The sequence below is a fragment of the Dermacentor albipictus genome, chromosome 10 (genome assembly GCF_038994185.2).
Source record: "Dermacentor albipictus isolate Rhodes 1998 colony chromosome 10, USDA_Dalb.pri_finalv2, whole genome shotgun sequence".
NCBI lineage: Eukaryota > Metazoa > Arthropoda > Arachnida > Ixodida > Ixodidae > Dermacentor > Dermacentor albipictus.
The window spans coordinates 6,393,338-6,413,512 of NC_091830.1; the positions used below are offsets into that span (position 1 = coordinate 6,393,338).

The window sequence follows — 20,175 nt, forward strand, 5'->3', positions numbered from 1 at the left end:
TACAGTTCTGAAGTGTAGACATTGGTGGGGCTGGGCACCATGTTGACCACAGTTCAGGTAACGCTAGAAGAGTGCACAGTTGACTCGAGGCACCCCCTTTGTCTTGAGCTGGGGATTGTAGTGCGATTTGGCAGTTGATCCGGACACATATTATAACTACTCTTTCTGTATCTCAGTGTACTTTTTTTAAAAATGTGCATTGTGTTTTTGATGTCACAAAGGCTTATATTAATTGCCGCAACTTTTTTTGACAGAGGTGACGGTTTCCCTCGCCCAAGTGTTTCAGCGCTTTGAGGCTGCTTCGGCTGCTGACGTGCCTGAGGCACGCTTCCGCTTTTTCACCGAGAAGGTGCTGCCACCGCTGCTGCGAGAGGGCTCCCAGGGTTGCATGGTGTACGTGCGCTCATACTTTGACTTTGTGCGGCTGCGCAACCACCTGCGCTCACTCGACGCCAGCTTCTGCCAGATCTGTGAGTACACATCTGATGCCAAGGTGTCTAGAGCACGAGGAGTATTCTTCACTGGCCGACGGCGGCTTATGCTGTACACCGAGCGATTCCACTTCTATCGACGTTACCGGATCAAAGGTGTGCAGCGCCTCATCTTCTACGAGCTACCAACGCTGCCACAATTCTATCCCGAGCTCTGTCGTATGGTGGCCACGGGAAACAATGGCTGCACCAGCCTCTTCTGTCGCCAGGATGCGCTGCCCCTGGCAGCTGTTGTGGGAAGCTCACGTGCTGCACGCATGCTGCACACTGACCGCGACGTACATGTGCTCGTGTCAGCGGGCCAGTAAGTTGCCAGTCAGTGGTGCAGTCGACGAGGAGTCTCGTCTGACGAATCAGAAGTGTCGATGCCCGAGTCTGGCAGCTCGGAGCCAACAAGCTCCGCAAGCATGCTGCTCAACTGGTCCAGGAAGCTTGACACCCCATCGTAGCCTGGAAAAGAAACGAGGATGCTGCATTACATGGCCCCTCTGCGCACAGAAACGGTGAATGTGTGCTTACCAGGGAAGTTGTTGACATCAATGATGCAGAGCCGCCCGGTGTCCCTTTCTGCAATGATGTCGATGCCAAAGAGTCTCTGCCCAAGCTGCTGCCTCATTGTGTCCACCACAAAACGAAGTTTTCGCGGGCATGGCATTGGCGCCCCCTGGACAATTACACAACTGGAATCACACCATGGAACAGCATGCTGTTTTTTGCTGCCATAAGGCTACAACGAAGGAAGTGGTGCAATTGTATCCTGCCATATACAGATCTCGGCCTGGCAGCATCTTCACGTTTCACTACATGGCACATTGAACTACACTGAATCATGGACATCAAGAGCTTGTGAACATGATGCCAAGTATGACCATCTGAAATATTGCCTTGAATTGTGAATGTGGCTAATGATGGCATATTGAGAGACAGCCTTTTCACAAGAAGGCTCTTTTTTTGTTAGCTGCCAATTTCAGCAGTTTAAATTATGCTTTCTAATAAATGACAGATGACACATTTTAAAGCTACATTTCAATGTGTTGTTCATCCATTTTACAAAAAATTACAATTCAAGTTACTTGATTTACCCACAGTTTCTGAACTAGTGGAGAAGCTGCTGCACTTCTATATTTGTTTTCCTATTGTAGTGTAATGGCAGTCCGCAGATTATAATTCATTTCACATAAATGCAGACAGAGTTGACAAATATGTTGTACTAAACTCAGATTTACAAATAGCTACATGCAAGTGCACGGTTGACAGTATCGTCTGCTAACAAGGACCCGGCACTGTTGGCAAGGGTACACTGTGCTGGTGTCAATGCGATGCATATTTAAATGTCAAACGGATAAAGCTTAAGGGACATAAAAAACATCCAAAGACTATTCAATTCTAGCATGTGCTATCCACACACGGCAGACACGCGTAGCATCGCATCGCCGGCTTTGTGCGCTTCTCTCCCGTCTTCGTTTCACCCTCTCACCAGTCAGAGGAGCGGGAAGGAGACTTGGGAGGGGCAACAAAGGCGGAGAGTTCAAGTAGCCAGATTTAATTGCTATAACCAATAATGCGCTACGGGGACATTTTGGTAAGCGGTTTATTTAACCACAGGGCGCACACAAACATGAACATGTGTATCCGATAGGACCTGCGTGCCTTCCAGTGGGTAATCAGTTATATCTTCTCACGCTTTCCATACACACTAGGGCAGTATTCTCGGGTGATCACTTTCAGAGTTCTTTTTCTTTTCCCAGTATGCAGCCAACAGTGCAGCACTTGTTCCTGGCAGAGTGGACAGTGCTGAGAGGGAGCTGCAGGAAGCTACGGCACTTCTCACATATTTAAGCTCACAGTTTTGCACGAGTTGTCGTGTGAGGCAGGACGTGCATAATCTCGTACCATATCGGTGAGGTATTTAATGCATTGTCTTTATACGGAGTTCACCAGGACTGCACCAATCTGTTGTTAAAACCCAGCACGCCGCAAAATCTGGAGATTTACAACCAGGATTCCACTCTAGATATTATTTAGGATGTGCTTGCAAAATTGTTACATAATTCGTGCACCCTCTCCTTGAAGCCCTAAAGTAAGAAAAAAGAAGTGCACAAATTGTGTGAGTAAACACGGTTCTTCTTTCTGTCTAGTTAAAATGTTTGAATGTTTGTTCTTTCTGCTTTTTTATCATGCAACCTGGTTATAACAATTATTGGTTACAATAATGGGATTTACTTGGCACTTGAATATTGTTATAAGTGGGTTCGACTGTATCACACACATTTATCTTTCTTGCTCGCGTCGCACGTCTTGTGTACCACCACATTATTTGGATATGCAAGTGTGTACGACAATCTTACATTTCACCTATGAAACCATAACTGGCTGTTCTACCCAATGCTCTTGTTCACTATACTCCAAGTCATACTTAGCAGGCAATGCTTTGGAAGCTACATACCAGTCTCATTCCACATCTTCCACAATGCAGTTGTTCTCGACCTGCAAGGCTTTCTGCAAAACAACTACTACATGTTTTACAATTACAATTTTTAGGCATAAGATTACATCCAATCACATATTATCTGTACCCCTTTGTGTCTCCAGTGTGACATGCTATGCTTTGGCAGCTAGCGCCAGTGGTCTGCTGTGACCCCTGGTCACAGAAACGTGCCACTCCATTCATTCGGTGATAAATAGGTTGATGTCTATCATGCCTTTCATGTAATAATTGTCATGTTTTGCAACATGTACGAGGCTTAATCTTACTTGGGATTAATGCATGTCTGTGCCTTTCATATGCAATGTACAATTTTTCGGTCAGAAAACGTGAGCAGGGAGAGAACTCTCCAGCCTTTGTAGCATTGCCTGTTATGTGTGAAACGGGGTAGAAAGATGTCTGCATCAAAGGGCCTTTAGCACAGGGAAGGCAACAAGACCTCTCGGGAGGAATGCACACAGGCACTCACATCCAGAGCAGCTTCGGCATTGAGCGGGGAGCTGGAGTGCGGCTTGGACACATCCTGGCTGTTGAAGAAAATGGTGGGTGAGTCGTCAGCCACAAAGTCCTTGAGTGATGGCCGCCACGTGAGGTGGTAGCGCTGTCCCAGCACGTACACCTTGAGCAGGCGTCCCTCGTGGGGCACAAACTGCTGGGCCACGCAGGGGCCCGGCAGGTTTGCCAAGCCATGCTCACCAAATACTAGGCACATCTGGTGGGCCCTCTTCATGCCATGCGATACCAGTGGCTTGCACACAATGGGGAACTGGACCCTGTGCTGTCGTAGTGTTGCCCGGTCAGCTTCCATGTCTGCTCCAGTGAGCTCCACAAAGGGCGGCACAAACATCCATTCTGTGAAGGGAAACACACGGGCCCAAATTTAAGTGTTGCAGTAGTTCTACTGTGAGAAATAAAAGTACCTCATAGAGGCACATCCATCACCAGAAGCTGCACACTTGACCACTGTCCCCTCCATCCTCCTTTGCCCTGAGTAATACCCCTATAGGGGTATTACTCAGGCTCGCGCGTGCGCACCTGACCCTTCTCTGGATCGCACAGCGCCGATGGAGCGGCAGTCGCTCGCTAGCACTTTCGCAGCAGCCCTAGCAGTCAGAGCTGTGACCCCTAACCCGCGGTTCGCAGTGAGTTGTGACCACGGCGGGTTCAGGCCAGGGGGGACAGGGTGAGTCTCGACCTAAGGTGTTTATTCACCTTAGAGTACAAATATTCCAACAGACAACAACAGCCACAACACATACAAATACAACACAAAACAAAACCACAGCGGCGGAGCATTCCGCACGTCTGGGGTGAAACCAACCGCACTAGGTGGGAACCACAAAAGAGCCTGATAAGAGTTCAGCTCACCCAAAGTGGATCCGCGCTCGGGCCCTGGGGCGGTGAGTCGCACACAAAGGCCGGGCGCAACAGGGGGACGGTGTGCGGAATGCTCCACAGTCGCAAGCTCCTCAACCGAAAGACAAAGATGCATCGGGGGTATAGCACTTCTCCCCGAGCGGCGGAGAGGGGAGTCTCCCCGGTTCCAAGAAAGGGAAAGGAGGGAACAGGGTGCCTTGGCTGCAGCGTCGCGGCCAGGCACGAAGAGCAGCGGGAGCGGCGAAGGTGCCCTCTCCCCGCTACCCTCCGCGAGCGAGCACGTGATTATCGCGTGATAACCGCGTGGCCGGTCCGGATATATCGGGATGCGCGTGCGATCCCCACAAGCCAGTGCACCTCCAACTTGCTGCTGCCACAGGAGTCACCACTTCAAACACGGTAAGCATTATTGTACCAGATTTCAGCGACCAGATGAAATTATGCACTAGACCATGTTCCCCTTCAAGTGCTAATTAATTAAGTCCTTTTAAAATTTCGTTTCAGCAAGCATGAAAGTGTGCCATGTGTACAGGCAGCGTCAGGAGTTTACAGGATGCGGGATCTAAGGAAAAGCAGAATATTTCCTGCTCCTGGACTTCAGATGTGCTTTGTGCGCTACTGTGCACAACCAACACAGTTTTTATGGCTGCAAACGAAAACTGGGCTGAAACGTCTTGCAAAACCCTTGTGCTGCAAGCTTTTGACCTTGCCTGTACACACACATTTATGCCATTTGCTTTGTCCTTGAGGCTGGGCTTTCACTTTGTCACTGGGGAACTGTATGTATCCTAGAACGTCAATGTCCCTGTTGCATTTTCTTTCCTCCTTTGACAAGTATGTATCTTTTTCATCAAGGGCAGTCATAACATAACACCACAGAGCTCTTACTTGGTAGTTTGTACAAATGAGAGAAAATCAAGCTGCCTTCTCAACACTTGCCAAATCTTTTAACGATGTTGGCTGAAGCAAACATTGTTAAAACGAGCAGCAGTGCAGTGATGGTGTCAACATGCAAAGTTTTATTGCAAATGGCCTAATATCTTTGTCCTATATCATCAGCATATAGTGTCAATGCTCGGGCAAAAACAGCAGCTCGAAGAATCGACAGGAATAAAGGATCTATTGAGTGAAATTGCACCCAGCAAAGCAACACTTGGGTCACGACAATAGAGGCAAGCACAGTTGGCGATTGTCCAATTGAATCACAATGCTAAAGTTCAGCCTCTATCTATACAGCTGTCACATATTACAGAGCAGTTGCACTTCTGTCTAATAACATTTATCACATGCATAAAATCTGATTAGGATGTGCCGAACTCAATGTGGCGATAACGTTTACAAACATTCTGATACAGCAACCATGTCCTGCAAGGAAGTGATAACACAAGAGTGACTGTTCAGCAGAAACAATCAACTGCCAAAAGAAAGACGACACATATGTGGCAATCTCAACAAGGAAGCAGAAGTCGACTGGCTGTCCTGCCTGTGCTGCAATATCTTTCACAGAGATACAGGCAGCACACTCGTGCCCTTGCCAGACGCATTATCTCTGTTGGTCCTAAAACTGTGGTTGCACGTGAGTTCTCCAAGCGCTGGGCACACAACAGAATTGAAAAAAAAAAGAGAAAATGTTGCCAAGAAACACTGCTGCAGTTTTAAAGACAGCACACTTATGCTAGGTACTTTTATGAATGCCACAGAAAACTTTGTAGAGTCGCACTGTACTGCCTGTTTCTTCATTGTAGTAACAGAAAAACAGCATTTCTGCTATTGTTATTTTGTCCTAGTTTGTTCTGTTTGTACCTCCTTACAGGTGTTAACAGTAGATTCTTCAAATTTGAGTTCTAATATTGTTTTTCTTTGCTGCACGTTGCATCGTGAATTAGTCACACTTTCAGCACACCACGTTCCAGCACTGTAAGATTGCTAATACTTGTTATATAAAAAGGTGCTCATAACATTGTGTTCCTTATGCTTTCTAGTATCTAACCGTGTGTGCATAGTAATTTGTTGGCGAGTAATTTTTGCTCCATCCTATAAACAATGGTAAATTATTTTTAACTCAAACTAACTGGTCTACTGCAAAGAAATGGTTGTGTATTACAAATCAGCACAGAAACACTTAAAAGTACTTTGCAGTTTTGTTAAATTTAGTAAAATAAAGGTAGAGAAAATAGCTTTCAAGGGGCCTTGAGCCAGCCTTCGGGCTTGGTGAAAAAAGTCCGCTGATAGCATGTGTTGCTGTGAACATCTCAGCCAAGTTTGGCAGCCGTGCACAGCATGTGGAGCTTGCAAGCGGACCGCAAAGTCACCTTTCTCAAATGCTCTCATTTGAACAGAAGCTCCTCACTCTTTTCTGGACGTTTTATTTCATAATATAACAGATTCCCATATGTGAGTGTTATTGGCCAATAGCTGACATCAATCAAGAAAGGTGTTTGGATCAGTTTACATCTTCCTACTGTTACTGTGTAGATTTATTCATGCAGTTTAACAAACGAGCTGAAGTAAGCGAAAATCTGCTTTCGAATTTCTATAAGAATTGCGTACTTCCAAAAGAAACCGACTATCGTCTGCTCACAGTGGCCGCTCTTATAGGAACTAAACTTCATCGGTATCATAGCTATTGGGTCTCGCTAATTTCAACTAGTTTCCAACACTCAACTAGCCTCGAACCACGTAAAACTTAAGGTCAGACCACACGCACGCTTGCCAGTGCGCGCTCACCCTTGGCTGCTGCTGGTTAGGTGCCTTGGCAGACTTCACTTTGTATTGAGCTGTTGATAGAGCTTCAAAATGCTTAATTTGGATGTAGCTACTATCTGTCAGTCAAGCTGGTGCAGAACAAAGCTGGTCCACACCACAAAGCACAGCCAGACAGGAGCGTATGAGTGCGAGCACGCACTTAAGCCCTGTCGTGCACAAAGCAAATGCTGCAGTTGCATGTAGCTGCAGTCTGCTACGTAGCGCAGATACCATGGCCGCTGCGGGGTGACAGGGTGAATCTGCTAGCGGAGGGCACTGTGGCTCGTAGAGGATGACTACGTTTGGTGCTCATAGGTGCCAAAGTGTGTATGTGAACATTTAAAATAAAATTTGAACTGTGCGCCACAGTGGCATTCAGTAGGTGGAGCGTTGTGGACACGCTCCGCTCAGCTGTAGCCTTCGCAGTGCAAATTGAAGGAGCGGAAGCACCATGAAGGGGCTGTTTGATTGCTAATAACTCTGCTTATACTCAACGCTTTGGAGCACTTTTTGCGCCAAAAGTATAATAGTCTAATTTAACTTCAAATTTCATGACTTCAATAAAGAGTGGCTCAGGGCTACTTTAATACCACTTCCCCATTAACATGCAGATAAATGAAGAATACTACATGTTTGATCAAACAGTTCTGTGGAAACCCTCAAGGTGTCCCTTTTTCAAAACTGCGAGGCTTTTCTTTCGAGGAACCCATATAGGTTTCCTTTGAAGCAATTGCTATGAATGGTATGGATGTCTAATTTTCCCTTTATTAAATATGACATGTGCTTGGGTAAGTTGATTTTGTTGCCAGTGTATGCTTCAGCAGAGTATGTGAAAACCTGAGCTGAAACCACTGATCAGGTTCAAGTCCCAGTTTGCAACTTTTGCTCAAGCCACCTCAGGAACTTCACACTGGTTCGAGAGCCACAAGACCCTTCTTCCAATTTTGCAACAATTCGCTTCAATGCATGGATGTTGGTAGGTGTTGCTTTCAGCCCAATATTTAGAGGCTGCATTGTTGGTTTGGGTGTATGAATGAGAAACAGCATTCTCAAAAAAAGTTGGTTAGAAACAAAGCCAGCAGTGAGAATTTTTTCTCTAAAGCATTTTCTGTTTGCTATTTAGAGTTGTTTCTTCACTTATGATGTCTCCAACCTTCATCAGTCCTTTCTACAGTACAGACCTGCATATATATTACAAATTGTCATTTAGAAGAAGAATGGAGGTCTATGTAAGTGTTATGGGACAGAAGAAAAGGGTGCTATACTGTGTGAACAAAAGGGGAGCAAGTAATCTCTCAGCTAAGTCGACTGGGATGGCAGGCTAGTGCGAGATAAAGGAGAGGTAACGGTGACGTTTTCTGCAATGCTCCGCCAAGGGGTGTGCATCAGTGACCCTCACCTGTTGTGGCCAGGGGGCTCTGCTCGACCAGGCGGTACTGGTGGAAGCGGTTGAGCACCTTCCGCACATTTTCCAGGGGGTCGACAACCACCACGCTCGGGTGGGCTCGGCAAAAGCGCTGCATGCCACGGTTTTTTCCTCAATTCTTTGGACAACACTGGCATGGCATCTGCGACACTATCAACTGTGGCAGCTGAAACTTCTGCCTCTCAAGTATTCTGCTAGCACCACATTTGCTGTAGCTAAAGCAAGCAGCTTCTCCTGGCCTTGACTTGGCTGGGTAAACTATTGCCATTGACGGTATTTACAAGAAACAGATGGCTCACTTCCCATTTGTTTCTCTCTCGGCTTTTCAATTTAATCATAATACAAAAGGACAATCGTATTAAAATTTCATTTTGCATATGCATTGCTTAACATGTTTTCAGAGTTGTGTTACCAGGCAAGCATGGTCCTCCTGAGAAAACCAATGTTCGATTTTAATTTAGGATCATTATTTTTTAACCTGCACAGAGTGGACCACAGTAAGCACCTCAGTCATATGGACTGTCAGTCTTGTTACTCGGCAGTCACAGCTCGCATGCAATGAGACACCACCAACAGTTTCATGGTGCATCGTAAGGATGCTTCGTAACTGCAAATGCCAAGAATATATGTGACCTGTGAACATCAAGAGTTTGTCAAGCACAGTGGCATGTAAACAGCTTGCTTAAATTCTTCTGGTGATTTTCAGCAGCTTTCATTTTAAGAAAAATTGGACTAAATAAAGAATCTGCTCCAAACAGTGGGTAACATTTGTTTCTTAAATGCAGCAAATTTGATTAAATTCATTCAGCAGCTGTCGAATGAGAGAGTTTCTGTATTTTTACATACTTAAAGGCAAATTGGAGTTGGCCCCATAGTAACCTCCTCTTAAGACAAATGGAACTGGCTGATTCAATACGCATCTGGCCACTCTTGTTCTACCATATAAATGGATCCAGCATCAGGTACCTCAAACTCGGCTGTGATGTGCTGGCACTCGGTGTCGCCATGGTCAGCTCGCACAAGGATGTCGCAGAACTTGTGCACGATAGCTGCCAGTGGTCCCTGCTCCTCGAGGGGACGAGTCAGGTCCAACTGCCGTGTACACCAGAAACATCCATGCGCCAGAAAGTACGCTTGCAACAGCTGTTCCATGAAGCTAGCCAGTGGGCCAACATGAGAAACTGTTAAGCTCTTCTGCTGACCTCTGACTAAGCAAGCACCAAATACCACATGCACAGCTTTTGTGAAGCAGATCGTTGAACATGCTGACCCAGACTGCAATACAAGTGAGGCATCAGGGTTGGCATTAACATGGAATTTTGATAGAAGAAGTGTGCTTAATAACAAATGTGAGCAAAAATTGACATGCGACCAGGGAAAGAGACATGTCCTGTCCCTTCCATAGTAGTGTTCATTTCTCTGTACTGCTTGGCCATAAATGCCTACCAATTCGCTCAAATTTCTGTGCAGAAGAGCTATTGCAATTTCCGCAAGACAGGTACCTGTTTGCAGACTGATGAATTCAAGAAAGTGTTGAATTTCGAGCAATTTGTGACGGTTGCCAGTGAAACCGTGCAACACTACATTGTTCGCATATAGTACTGGCACATGCTGGAAATCTAAATACCAGGCTGCATTCCGAGGCTACAGAGATAATGGTCCATAATCTTTTGAGACCGACTTTATAGTGTGGTCCCATTGTTAAAGGAAACCAATGAGTGACTGTAAAGAAACCCATTTTGTTAGCATAAAAAGAAAATAGGTCCTATTTATCGCAGTTTCTTTTTTTTCTAGAACATTGTACCAACTAGCCCAACAACAAACTACCCTGAAAGAACCCATGAGATGAATCTTTCCCTCTGGCATGTGTACAATCACCTGTCCTTGTCACAGATGATGTGTTGTTGGTGGCGCTGGCACTTTGCTAATCCCCTGTGCAGCATATTGACATAACTTCAGCTGGCAATTGCAGATAGGGCACCAGGAAGGTGAGAGATTGGGGCATTCCTTTTGAAAATAGACCGCACTGTACCTTCAAGCAGCCACCCGATCTTGCTTGCAGCAGTTGAAAAGGTCCCATTATTGGAAACATTCTCATGCAAGGCTGTGCGAAGGCTTTATTTAGAATGAGCGGAGTGGGTGGTTCTGTGACTTCACCACCAAGAAAGACCACGAAGCTACCTCATTCTCCACTTGTACATTCTGTAGGGCTCCTGCCTAAAGCAAACAGACAATGGACATACACCATTTCTGCATCCACATGTCCCTAACTAGGTTGTGAATGGCAAATGGACAGAAAATGTGGCCGGAAAAACCGAAATATGACAAAAAACGGTTTTTCTGGTGTCGCACAGGTAGCACACTAAAGGTGCCAAACTATTTGTGGTCATGTATGAAATAAGTAAATAAATAAATAACACAGTTCTCGACAATTACACGCTGCTATGACTGCAGCAACGTAAAGAGCAATGTTGTACCCTGAAACAGCAAAAAGAAGTTTCCCATACCTTCACCAGTTCCAGCCCATGGGACCTGTAAAAGAACACCATAATGATGAACAAGAAGTGCGCAATTATAGTGCTGAGCAGTATGCCATACAGGCACGGTAGAATAGAAGCACAACACATGCGTATATTTCATTGCTATGATTCATCCCAATCTCTCATCCACTGACAATGAAAAGTGGCTGGCTCATAACAAATTGTACTAGATACACACAGACGAATGGAAAACAAGACAACAGAAGAGAGCTCGTGTGTCGTTTCTTTCTGTTCATCTGTTTGTCTCTGTACAACGATCTGCCTCAATGCTCAATTAACAAGCTGAAATGTTCAGAATCCTGGCTCAATATGCAAGAAAAAAAATTGTGCACAAGCACAGAACCTGAGCAACAGGCAATGTTCGAAGCATAGCAAAGCTGTGGGATTCATAGTTTATTTAAGAATGGTGTACATCAAAGAGCAAAGTTCTCAGGTGTAACTTGTCATGCAGCATAGTGCAGAAATTTAAAATGTCATATGTGGTCTCATCGCCCATTGTGCTGCAACTAAATGAAAGGCAGAGCTTCTGTCACCTCACAAAACTCTATACTTCCAGCACCATTCAAATAAGTTAACATCAGCAACAAGTCCTGTTTTAACAATGGTTATGGAAATGGCAACCAGATGCCTGAAGCTGCTTTATCGCAACAGTGCTTATGATTAAGTCGCAAAGCAAATAAGTTGTTGCATGTAATGTGTTTTACATGCAGAGTCAAGGTAATGATGCGTAAATTTAGTTTGGCATTACCATTGTCCTTGCTTATCTGGCACTCTCATGGCAATTGCATTTCAAGCAGCATTAACAATGTGACATGAAATGTTGCTTTAATTTTGCACCAGTGCCCAGATGAAAAATGCTTGCAAAAGGTCCTCCATTCTGAAAAATTGTGCATATCATGGATATATACTGCCCTGGTTAAATGCACATATATTTCCTACGTGAATCTCCACTTGTTATACTTTCAATATCTGGCAGGGGCATAATAGAAAACCTGTCCCACATTGATATCCATGATATTGTTATCCAAATATGTTTCCTGTTTTCCTGAGCGTGTTTGTTTATGCTTTTCTGATTTTTCACTGTGTTATGCAATATGATCACTTTATTGGTTCTTTTTTCTAACCCATATGTAATGCCCGTAAAGGGCCTTTAGGGTACGTGAATAAAAAGAAAAGCGTAATCACATAAAACTAGAACAGTTGTTTTCACCACAACATTGTTTTCTTGCTTTATGCTTAAATATACAATTTAAACAGCAGCACATCATAATATGACCACTATATTTTTCAATAACATTTCTAATCACAGCAGGTAAATATCTATGCCCCAAAGATATGGTGGCTGATTTCGGTGTACGTGAGGTACAGGATTAGTAAAAGTCTCTGTTCTGAATCTACGCTATGGGTATGTGTGCTGCTTGCTGGAAGTAGTTGATAACGCCTCGTGTATTATACTGACAGCCTCGAACCCTGTAGCACTAGTCTTGTGTAAAGAATATCAGCTTGACTAGTAGCATGCAAGCCTGGCGCGCAAATTTTTGAACTGCTCCAAATAAACCGGCGTTTAACCAGTGCACGTCTAGTCACACCACGACAACCCGTCAACCTCCAACGCATTTTTTCCAGCCATGCCCGCCAAACAATAGCCGGTAGCTGACTCATACTAGACAGATGCCGAGGCATCTCGAGGCTACGATGATCGGTATGCAACGCGAGTCGCCAGCGACCGCGTTTTCAAGATGCACCGCGCGCGAGGCGTGGAAAGGGGGCGGCGGCGATGGGGGCGTGCTTACGCGCAGGCTTGCTTGAAGTCCTCCGTGCTGAGCTCGCGGCTCTTCTTGTCACCCCACCAGAAGCCGACGCGGGGACGATCGCTGGATTCCATGTTGCACATGACGAGACGGCGTGCCTACGTCGCCGCCGGCTGCCAGCGCATTGCGGAGGTCTGGCGCGCAGCAACAGCTCCTCAAGCCGGCGTCGCGGCGGATGTCACCACATGCACCGGACGCGCGGTGCTGATGCTGCGCGGAAGGCCATCACGTAATCCAACACGCGCGCCGTTGGGGCAGACAAACGTCGTATGCGCCGAACGCGTCCGGCCGTGGGCAGTGCCAGGCAGACGCTATGCCGCACGCACTCGCTGCCAGCCTTGGCCTGTCAGGCTCGGAGCCGTCGGTAGCCGTGGCAAGCTCACGGAACTATGCACAGAACACGTTGCGAAACAGATTGCAGAACATTAAATAAGTGCAAATCCCTTATTCTAAATGCAACAATATGTTGCTACCAATTTTGGCCTTTAACAGACTTTAGCGCCATCTATGCATTTATTTACTAGTCTAAGTATTTATTTATAATGTCAAAAAGTAAAAATAATATTGTTTTTGCGCGTCAGTAGATAACAGGACTAAACATTAAGTTCTAAATGTAGAAATACGTGGTTTAAACTTTGTGGTGAATTTTGCAACTAAAATGAACAGCGACACCTTTCCCTACATGTGACCGATCGAGGTTCGCGGACTTTCCGTGAGCCATGAGCGCTTCATCACACCTTGTCATTGCGCAACATTTTCGCAATCTCATCATTCATAGAGTTTGGCTCAAAACTACCGCATTTCTCTTCTTTTCCTTGTGCCACCTCTCGCGGCTGCCGTAATCTCGGCGCGTATGCGGGGGAAGTACTCGCGTACAACACCGGACTTATACAAATATACATGTATGTCGGCTTGCATATGAGGCGGTTTCGCAAACAGAGCTGTTTTGAATGCTATATCGCGCGCGTAATTTTGCTCAGCGTGAAGTAAAGAACGAATACAATAGAAGAAGCACGCAGACAACAGAGTGAAGTCGTGTGATGAGCTGCCTGCTGGAATTCAAATGTTTCGGTTTCTAAGCGCGCGCCATAGACTGGGGTTGTTGTTGTCCTAAGTGGCCGTGGCACATACCCACAGTGGGGGATTGGCCAAGAATCGGGTGGTTCAATTAGGTGCATAAAAATAGTAATGATAACAAGGGAGTAAACAATTTTAGCGTTGGAGTTTAAAAGTAAACGGTTTGTGTTTGCAGAAAAAAAAGAAATAATCGGATGAAAACCGGCTATAAAATAATAATAATAATAATAATAATAATAATAATAATAATAATAATAATAATAATAATAATAGATAAGAAATAAAAGAAAGCTATCGTTGGGAGGGAGAACGATCACTCTAACATGGAAATCGATTGGTTTCAATGAGGTAATTTTGGATTGCCAAGCAAACATTTCTCTGGCTGAACCCAATAATGGAGGCTCCAAAAGATAGGATCAGAGGCACTGATAAAGTTAGACCAATAGAGCGATGCGGAATTTCTAGTAGTCGTTTTCTTATAATAGGAAAACGTCTGCAACACAACAAGAAATGTCAATTGTCTCCGCTTTGCCACAGAATGAGCATAATAGTGAGGGGACCAGACCAGACCTGTGGAGGTAGACGTTCAGTACAGGTATACGGCAGCGCAGCCTTCTTATGGACACTTCAATTTTCCGTATTCGGCAAAAATCTCTGTTCCAAGGGTGTAGGAGATGTCCGCAATCCACAGAGTTATTAATCGCGGAGCCTGATACTGTCTGAATAATGACACTCCTGCGAAATCTAGCAGCAATAACATTAGCATGCAGTGAAAGGGCAGCAAGGGAGAATCGGGCCACTTATCGATGCCTTGGCTAGAGAGTCTGCAATTTCATTTATGATTAGTCCTTTATGGTCAGGCACCCAAATCAAACGCATGGTTCTCAAGTAACCAGGTACCAATGTACGAAATGTCTTCATCACGTGAGAATCACTAGAAGCAGTAAGGGATGAGCACAATGATAACGAATCAGTGACTATCACGGCTGACGTAATTGATGGTCCTAATTTGCGTAATGCCAGCACCACGGCCACGAATTCGGCTAAAATTATTGGTATGAAATCTGGCAGCCGAAGAGAAAATGTCCAATCGAGAATCGGGGAAAATATTCCTACACCTGACTTTTCTTCGCATTGTGAAGCATCTGTAGAAATTACAACGTTTGTTTGAAGGTTTTTCAGATGATCTTTTAATATACCGTCTAGAATACGGTGTGGAAGTAATTTTGCATTATTAGGAAAAATGTCATCGAATTGAATATCCGTTGCAACAGCTCTGTCGGGAATAGGAAGTACATCGCATATGCGCACGCCCAAAGAGTCAAGTAATTTTTGCACGAATATGATTTGCGGAGTATGTAGTCGCGGCTAGATGACACCGAAAAACAATGCAGGTTGTGAAATAAATATTGTTTGGGGATGAAGCAGCGGTGATTAGTAAAGCCTTAAGAACGTCTGCACCGTAAAAAGCCGGAACCTGCACTAAAGTGGAGGAACACGGGATTCTAGATAAATAATAGAATTTGCAACAAATTTAGGAAGACCTAAAAACAGACGTAATGCTTCTCTTTCTAAGAGGATTATAGGACGGGACATGTGGGCTGGAGCTCCAGAGAAGAGCACGCAACCAAATTCTAATACAGGGCGAACGTACATACGATATATCATTAGGAGTGTATCTCTTCTCAATCCTATTCGACGACTGCTCAGCCTACGCAATATGCCAGTTGCACGGGTACCTTTTCCAGTCACGTGATCTATGTGTGAGCGCCGATTGAGAGAGGCGTTATTCCGAGGTATTTAACAGATTCCACCTGTGGTATGTCTTGCAGGTGGTAAGACAATGAAATGTGCACTATGTCATGTATCGGAAGAACGAGAGCAGCACATTTGCTGGCATTGAGTGTGAAGTGACTAACATCTAACCACCTCTCCGGAGCATAAAGGTAAGTTTGCAGTCGTTGGTATAGCGTGTGGATGTCATTTGCAGATGCAAAAAACGCAATATCGTCTGCATAAACATAAGTAGTTATTTCTTGATGACAAGGTAGTGTGCTCATCAGAATATTAAAAAGCACCGGGGCAAGGACTGTGCCTTGCGGTACGCCTCCTGTTTGTTTGTGTTTAGAAGAAGAAACGCCGCTTTGGTAGCAATAGAATTCTCTTTCACCTAAAAATGACTGAATCCGCGCTACTATATACCCAGGAACACCCCAGGAAGTTAACCGATTGATCAGTACAGTGTGCTCCACAGTGTCGTATGCTTTAGCGATATCGAGCGTCACTAAGGCAGCTTATGACGTCGAGTGAGTTGTATTCGGCTTTCTGTCGACGTGGGCATGCCAGATGGAGCAGCCGGCCCTGAAACCAATCTGACAGGGACTAAGAATGGAATTATCATTAATAAATTTTATGATACGACGGTGAAAAAGCCTCTCAATGAATTCCTGTCGTCATACGCACGAACGATGAAAATGTTTTGCTCGGCAGTGATCTTCCGTCAACTACAAGCAAACACGTCACCACACCCCACTAGGCTACACGCCATTGTGTTTAAGCATAAGTTTAGCGAGTCAGCTTCCCCCGGACTATGTGAACCTGATTTGTTATAAGGAAACTCCTTGTGTGGGGGACAAGCTAGCCATGGCAGAGCCTGGGAATGCCGGAAAAGCTCAGACCTGGATACAATACCCCGTCCAACTACAGCAGCGGGAGAGTGAACTTGCCAGCTCCAGCCCACAGTCAGTGTTATGGCCCACAGAAAGGGCGAAGACGGCGTGCAGAGTCAACAGAGTCCTGCTGAACTAGGGACCACGCCCACCACCCAGCTCTTTTTCCATTTAATAAAGTTTTTCCTCCTCCTCGACACTGCATGAACTGATTTTGATGTGGCTGGCGGCTTTTAAAAGAAAAGGGTAAGTATGGCGACTGCTCGGAGCACATCTTTATGTCTCCAACCATCGCGCCCTATTTTATTTATATTCAATAAAAATTTTACTCGCTCTCACTCACTCTCTTTTCTTTTTCAAGAATGTAGCAGCAAGCCGAAAATTAAAGAAAAAGCGAGGAAAAAGAAATGAAACGTAGACCGCTCCGATATGTGCCGTTAATGTTAGAAGACTAAACTTGGGCAACACTACATAAACGATGCGGTGGGTTTAAAGGGACACTGAAGGTTACCAGAAAGTCAAGTTAAAGTGACAAAGCAATGCTCTAGAACGCCTAAGGCGTCAATATAATCGCGAGCAGAGCTTTAGTAACCGAGAAATTGAGGCAAATGAACGACACGATTTGAGACCCCCCAGCGACATTCCGGTACTAGCCCGATGACGAAAGCACTCCTCATCATAATTTATGTCGCTAGTACTCAACTACTCGTATTAAAAAGATCATTTTATTAGGCTATAAGACGGAAGAAAATGCTACTTGTCTACTTCTATTCGGTTTAAGAAAAAAATAACATTTTGATGTTATCCTTGTGTAGTATAGGGGATCGAAAGGTTTCGTTTTCGCTCGACATTGCGCCGCGCGCGTTTTGGAGTTTCAGTTGTTTCTTTATCGCGTCGTGGTGCGGTGGTCCTGCTGGCGCACGAAACTTGCATTTGGAACAGGCAGCGAGAATGCCACGTCCATGTGATGTACTGGGATGCGCGAACGGTCCGCGGAACTTGGCCAAGGGCAGATGCAGCGACGAATCCAACGTTATATCACTGTGTGCCAACGAGTGAACCTCTCCGTTCGAAGTGGTTAAGTACCGTACCTCTGCCACAGTGCGCTGGCAAAGAGCCAAACAAACACGTAGTGTGCTCGCTGCACTTTCGTCCATAGGATTACGAGTTCAACGCCGACTTACTGAAGTTGCGTGAAGTGCCTTTGAAAGCAGGCCGCGGTCGTAGTAGTACGCAACGACGCCGGCAGCGCGAACCCTCAACAGCAGGTCACGCTCATCAGTGCTTAAATCGCAAAACTCGAGCCCAGCATCGCGAGCTAATGTGTCATTGTCAGGGTCACCCATTGCAACAAGCGTCGAAGTTGGCGTCATAAAATAAAGAACCAGCTTATCGTCGTGCGCTTCGGCTCTGTCTTGCCTCTGTTTCTGGCCGCGCATTTGCGCTCTGCACAGATAAAGCTCCTTAAACTTAAATGCACAGAAAAGCTGTAGCGCCGTCTGCGGGCGCCGTTTTACTCACCGACGGCGCAACGTCACTATGAGACCATGACGTCACCACTCCTCAATCGGAGGGCGGGCGATTTAAATTGCGCTAGAGGAAAGCGGATGCTTCAGAACGCATTTTATCTTAAAATAAGTCTCTTCTTCGCACGAAACAAGCGTTTCGAGGTTTCTGGAATGGTAATTCAACAGTCCACGTTGACTTACCATTAACCTTTAGTGTCCCTTTAAATACATTATAAGCTCATAAAATTGACCGCTTGAGACACCCTTACATAGGTGGCCAATTAGGCGAGAACTTGGTTAATTAACATCCCTGCCTTTCATTATTGTCTAACTGCAATATCTATAATTGTTAACGAGCAACGACAGTATAGGGGTTCGCACGTGCGTGGTAAGTGATTTTTGCGGGGATAGAGCTGGTTCGAGAGAATGAATTCGACCTGCCTAAAACAACATTATCATAGCCTTACTGTTTTTTCCATTTTTCTGAGAATATTAATATGTGCCATATCGTTTATTTATCGCGTAAAAAGGGGTCAGCACGTGCGGAGGAATTGATTCATGCGGCGATCGAGCATTTTCGAGAGAATTATTCTTTGCCTGATCGTTTATGTATCGCGTTAAATGGCTTCTACGCATGCCTGGGGACTGATATATGTGGAGTACCGGCAGTTTCGAGACACTATTTTTCGACATAAAAACGATATTTTCATGGGCTATAGGCTTACTGTTTTTTCCATCTTGGGGGAAAAATTATTCTTTGCCTGATCGTTTATTTATCGCGTTAAACGGCGTCTACGCATGCCTAGGGACTGATATATGTGAAGTACCGGCGGTTTCGAGACACTTTATTTTTCGAAGCAAAAACGATATTTTCATGGGCTATAGGCTTACTGTTTTTTCCATTTTCGGGGAAAAATTATTCTTTGCCTGATCGTTTATTTATCGCGTTAAACGGCGTCTACGCATGCCCGGGGACTGATATATGTGAAGTACCGGCGGTTTCGAGACAATTTATTTTTCGAAGCAAAAACGATATTTTCATGGGCTATAGCCTTACTGTTTTTTCCATTTTTGGGGAAAAATTATTCTTTGCCGGATCGTTTATTTATCGCGTTAAACGGCGTCTACGCATGCCTAGGGACTGATATATGTGAAGTACCGGCGGTTTCGAGACACTTTATTTTTCGAAGCAAAAACGATATTTTCATGGGCTATAGGCTTACTGTTTTTTCCATTTTTGGGGAAAAATTATTCTTTGCCGGATCGTTTATTTATCGCGTTAAACGGCGTCTACGCATGCCTGGGGACTGATATATGTGAAGTACCGGCGGTTTCGAGACACTTTATTTTTCGAAGCAAAAACGATATTTTCATGGGGTTATAGGCTTACTGTTTGTTCCATTTTTAGGGAAAAATTATTCTTTGCCGGATCGTTTATTTATCGCGTTAAACGGCGTCTACGCACGCCTGGGGACTGATATATGTGAAGTAGCGGCGGTTTCGAGACACTTTATTTTTCGAAGCAAAAACGATATTTTCATGGGCTATAGGCTTACTGTTTTTTCCATTTTCGGGGAAAAATTATTCTTTGCCTGATCGTTTATTTATCGCGTTAAACGGCGTCTACGCATGCCCGGGGACTGATATATGTGAAATACCGGCGGTTTCGAGACACTTTATTTTTCGAAGCAAAAACGATATTTTCATGGGCTATAGGCTTACTGTTTTTTCCATTCTTGGGGAAAAATTATTCTTTGCCGGATCGTTTATTTATCGCGTTAAACGGCGTCTACGCATGCCTGGGGACTGATATATGTGAAGTACCGGCGGTTTCGAGACACTTTATTTTTCGAAGCAAAAACGATATTTTCATGGGCTATAGGCTTACTGTTTTTTCCATTTTTGGGGAAAAATTATTCTTTGCCGGATCGTTTATTTATCGCGTTAAACGGCGTCTACGCATGCCTGGGGACAGATATATGTGCAGTACGGGCGGTTTCGAGACACTTTATTTTTCGAAGCAAAAACGATATTTTCATGGGCTAT

General features: G+C 44.9%; 2 protein-coding genes across 2 annotated transcripts in view; one reads left to right on the plus strand and one right to left on the minus strand.

Moving 5' to 3' along the window:
- Nucleotides 1–930, plus strand: part of LOC135920313 (U3 small nucleolar RNA-associated protein 25 homolog) — a 20,348-nt gene extending 19,418 nt beyond the window's left edge. Inside the window, exon 7 of the mRNA XM_065454523.2 lies at nucleotides 255–930. Within this exon, the coding sequence (XP_065310595.1) occupies nucleotides 255–799 (545 nt within the window). The 3' untranslated portion in view covers nucleotides 800–930. The remainder of the gene's footprint in view (nucleotides 1–254) is intronic.
- LOC135920314 (inositol-tetrakisphosphate 1-kinase-like) lies at nucleotides 657–13,290 on the minus strand. Its single transcript, XM_065454524.2, has 7 exons — nucleotides 12,858–13,290; nucleotides 11,032–11,056; nucleotides 9,491–9,616; nucleotides 8,498–8,615; nucleotides 3,446–3,828; nucleotides 1,011–1,155; nucleotides 657–941 (listed from the first exon to the last, which is right to left on the minus strand). Exons 1-7 carry the CDS (start codon nucleotides 12,956–12,958, stop codon nucleotides 808–810), a joined length of 1,032 nt encoding a protein of 343 aa, XP_065310596.1. The 5' UTR covers nucleotides 12,959–13,290; the 3' UTR covers nucleotides 657–807.
- Between the last annotated feature and the right edge of the window lie 6,885 nt (nucleotides 13,291–20,175).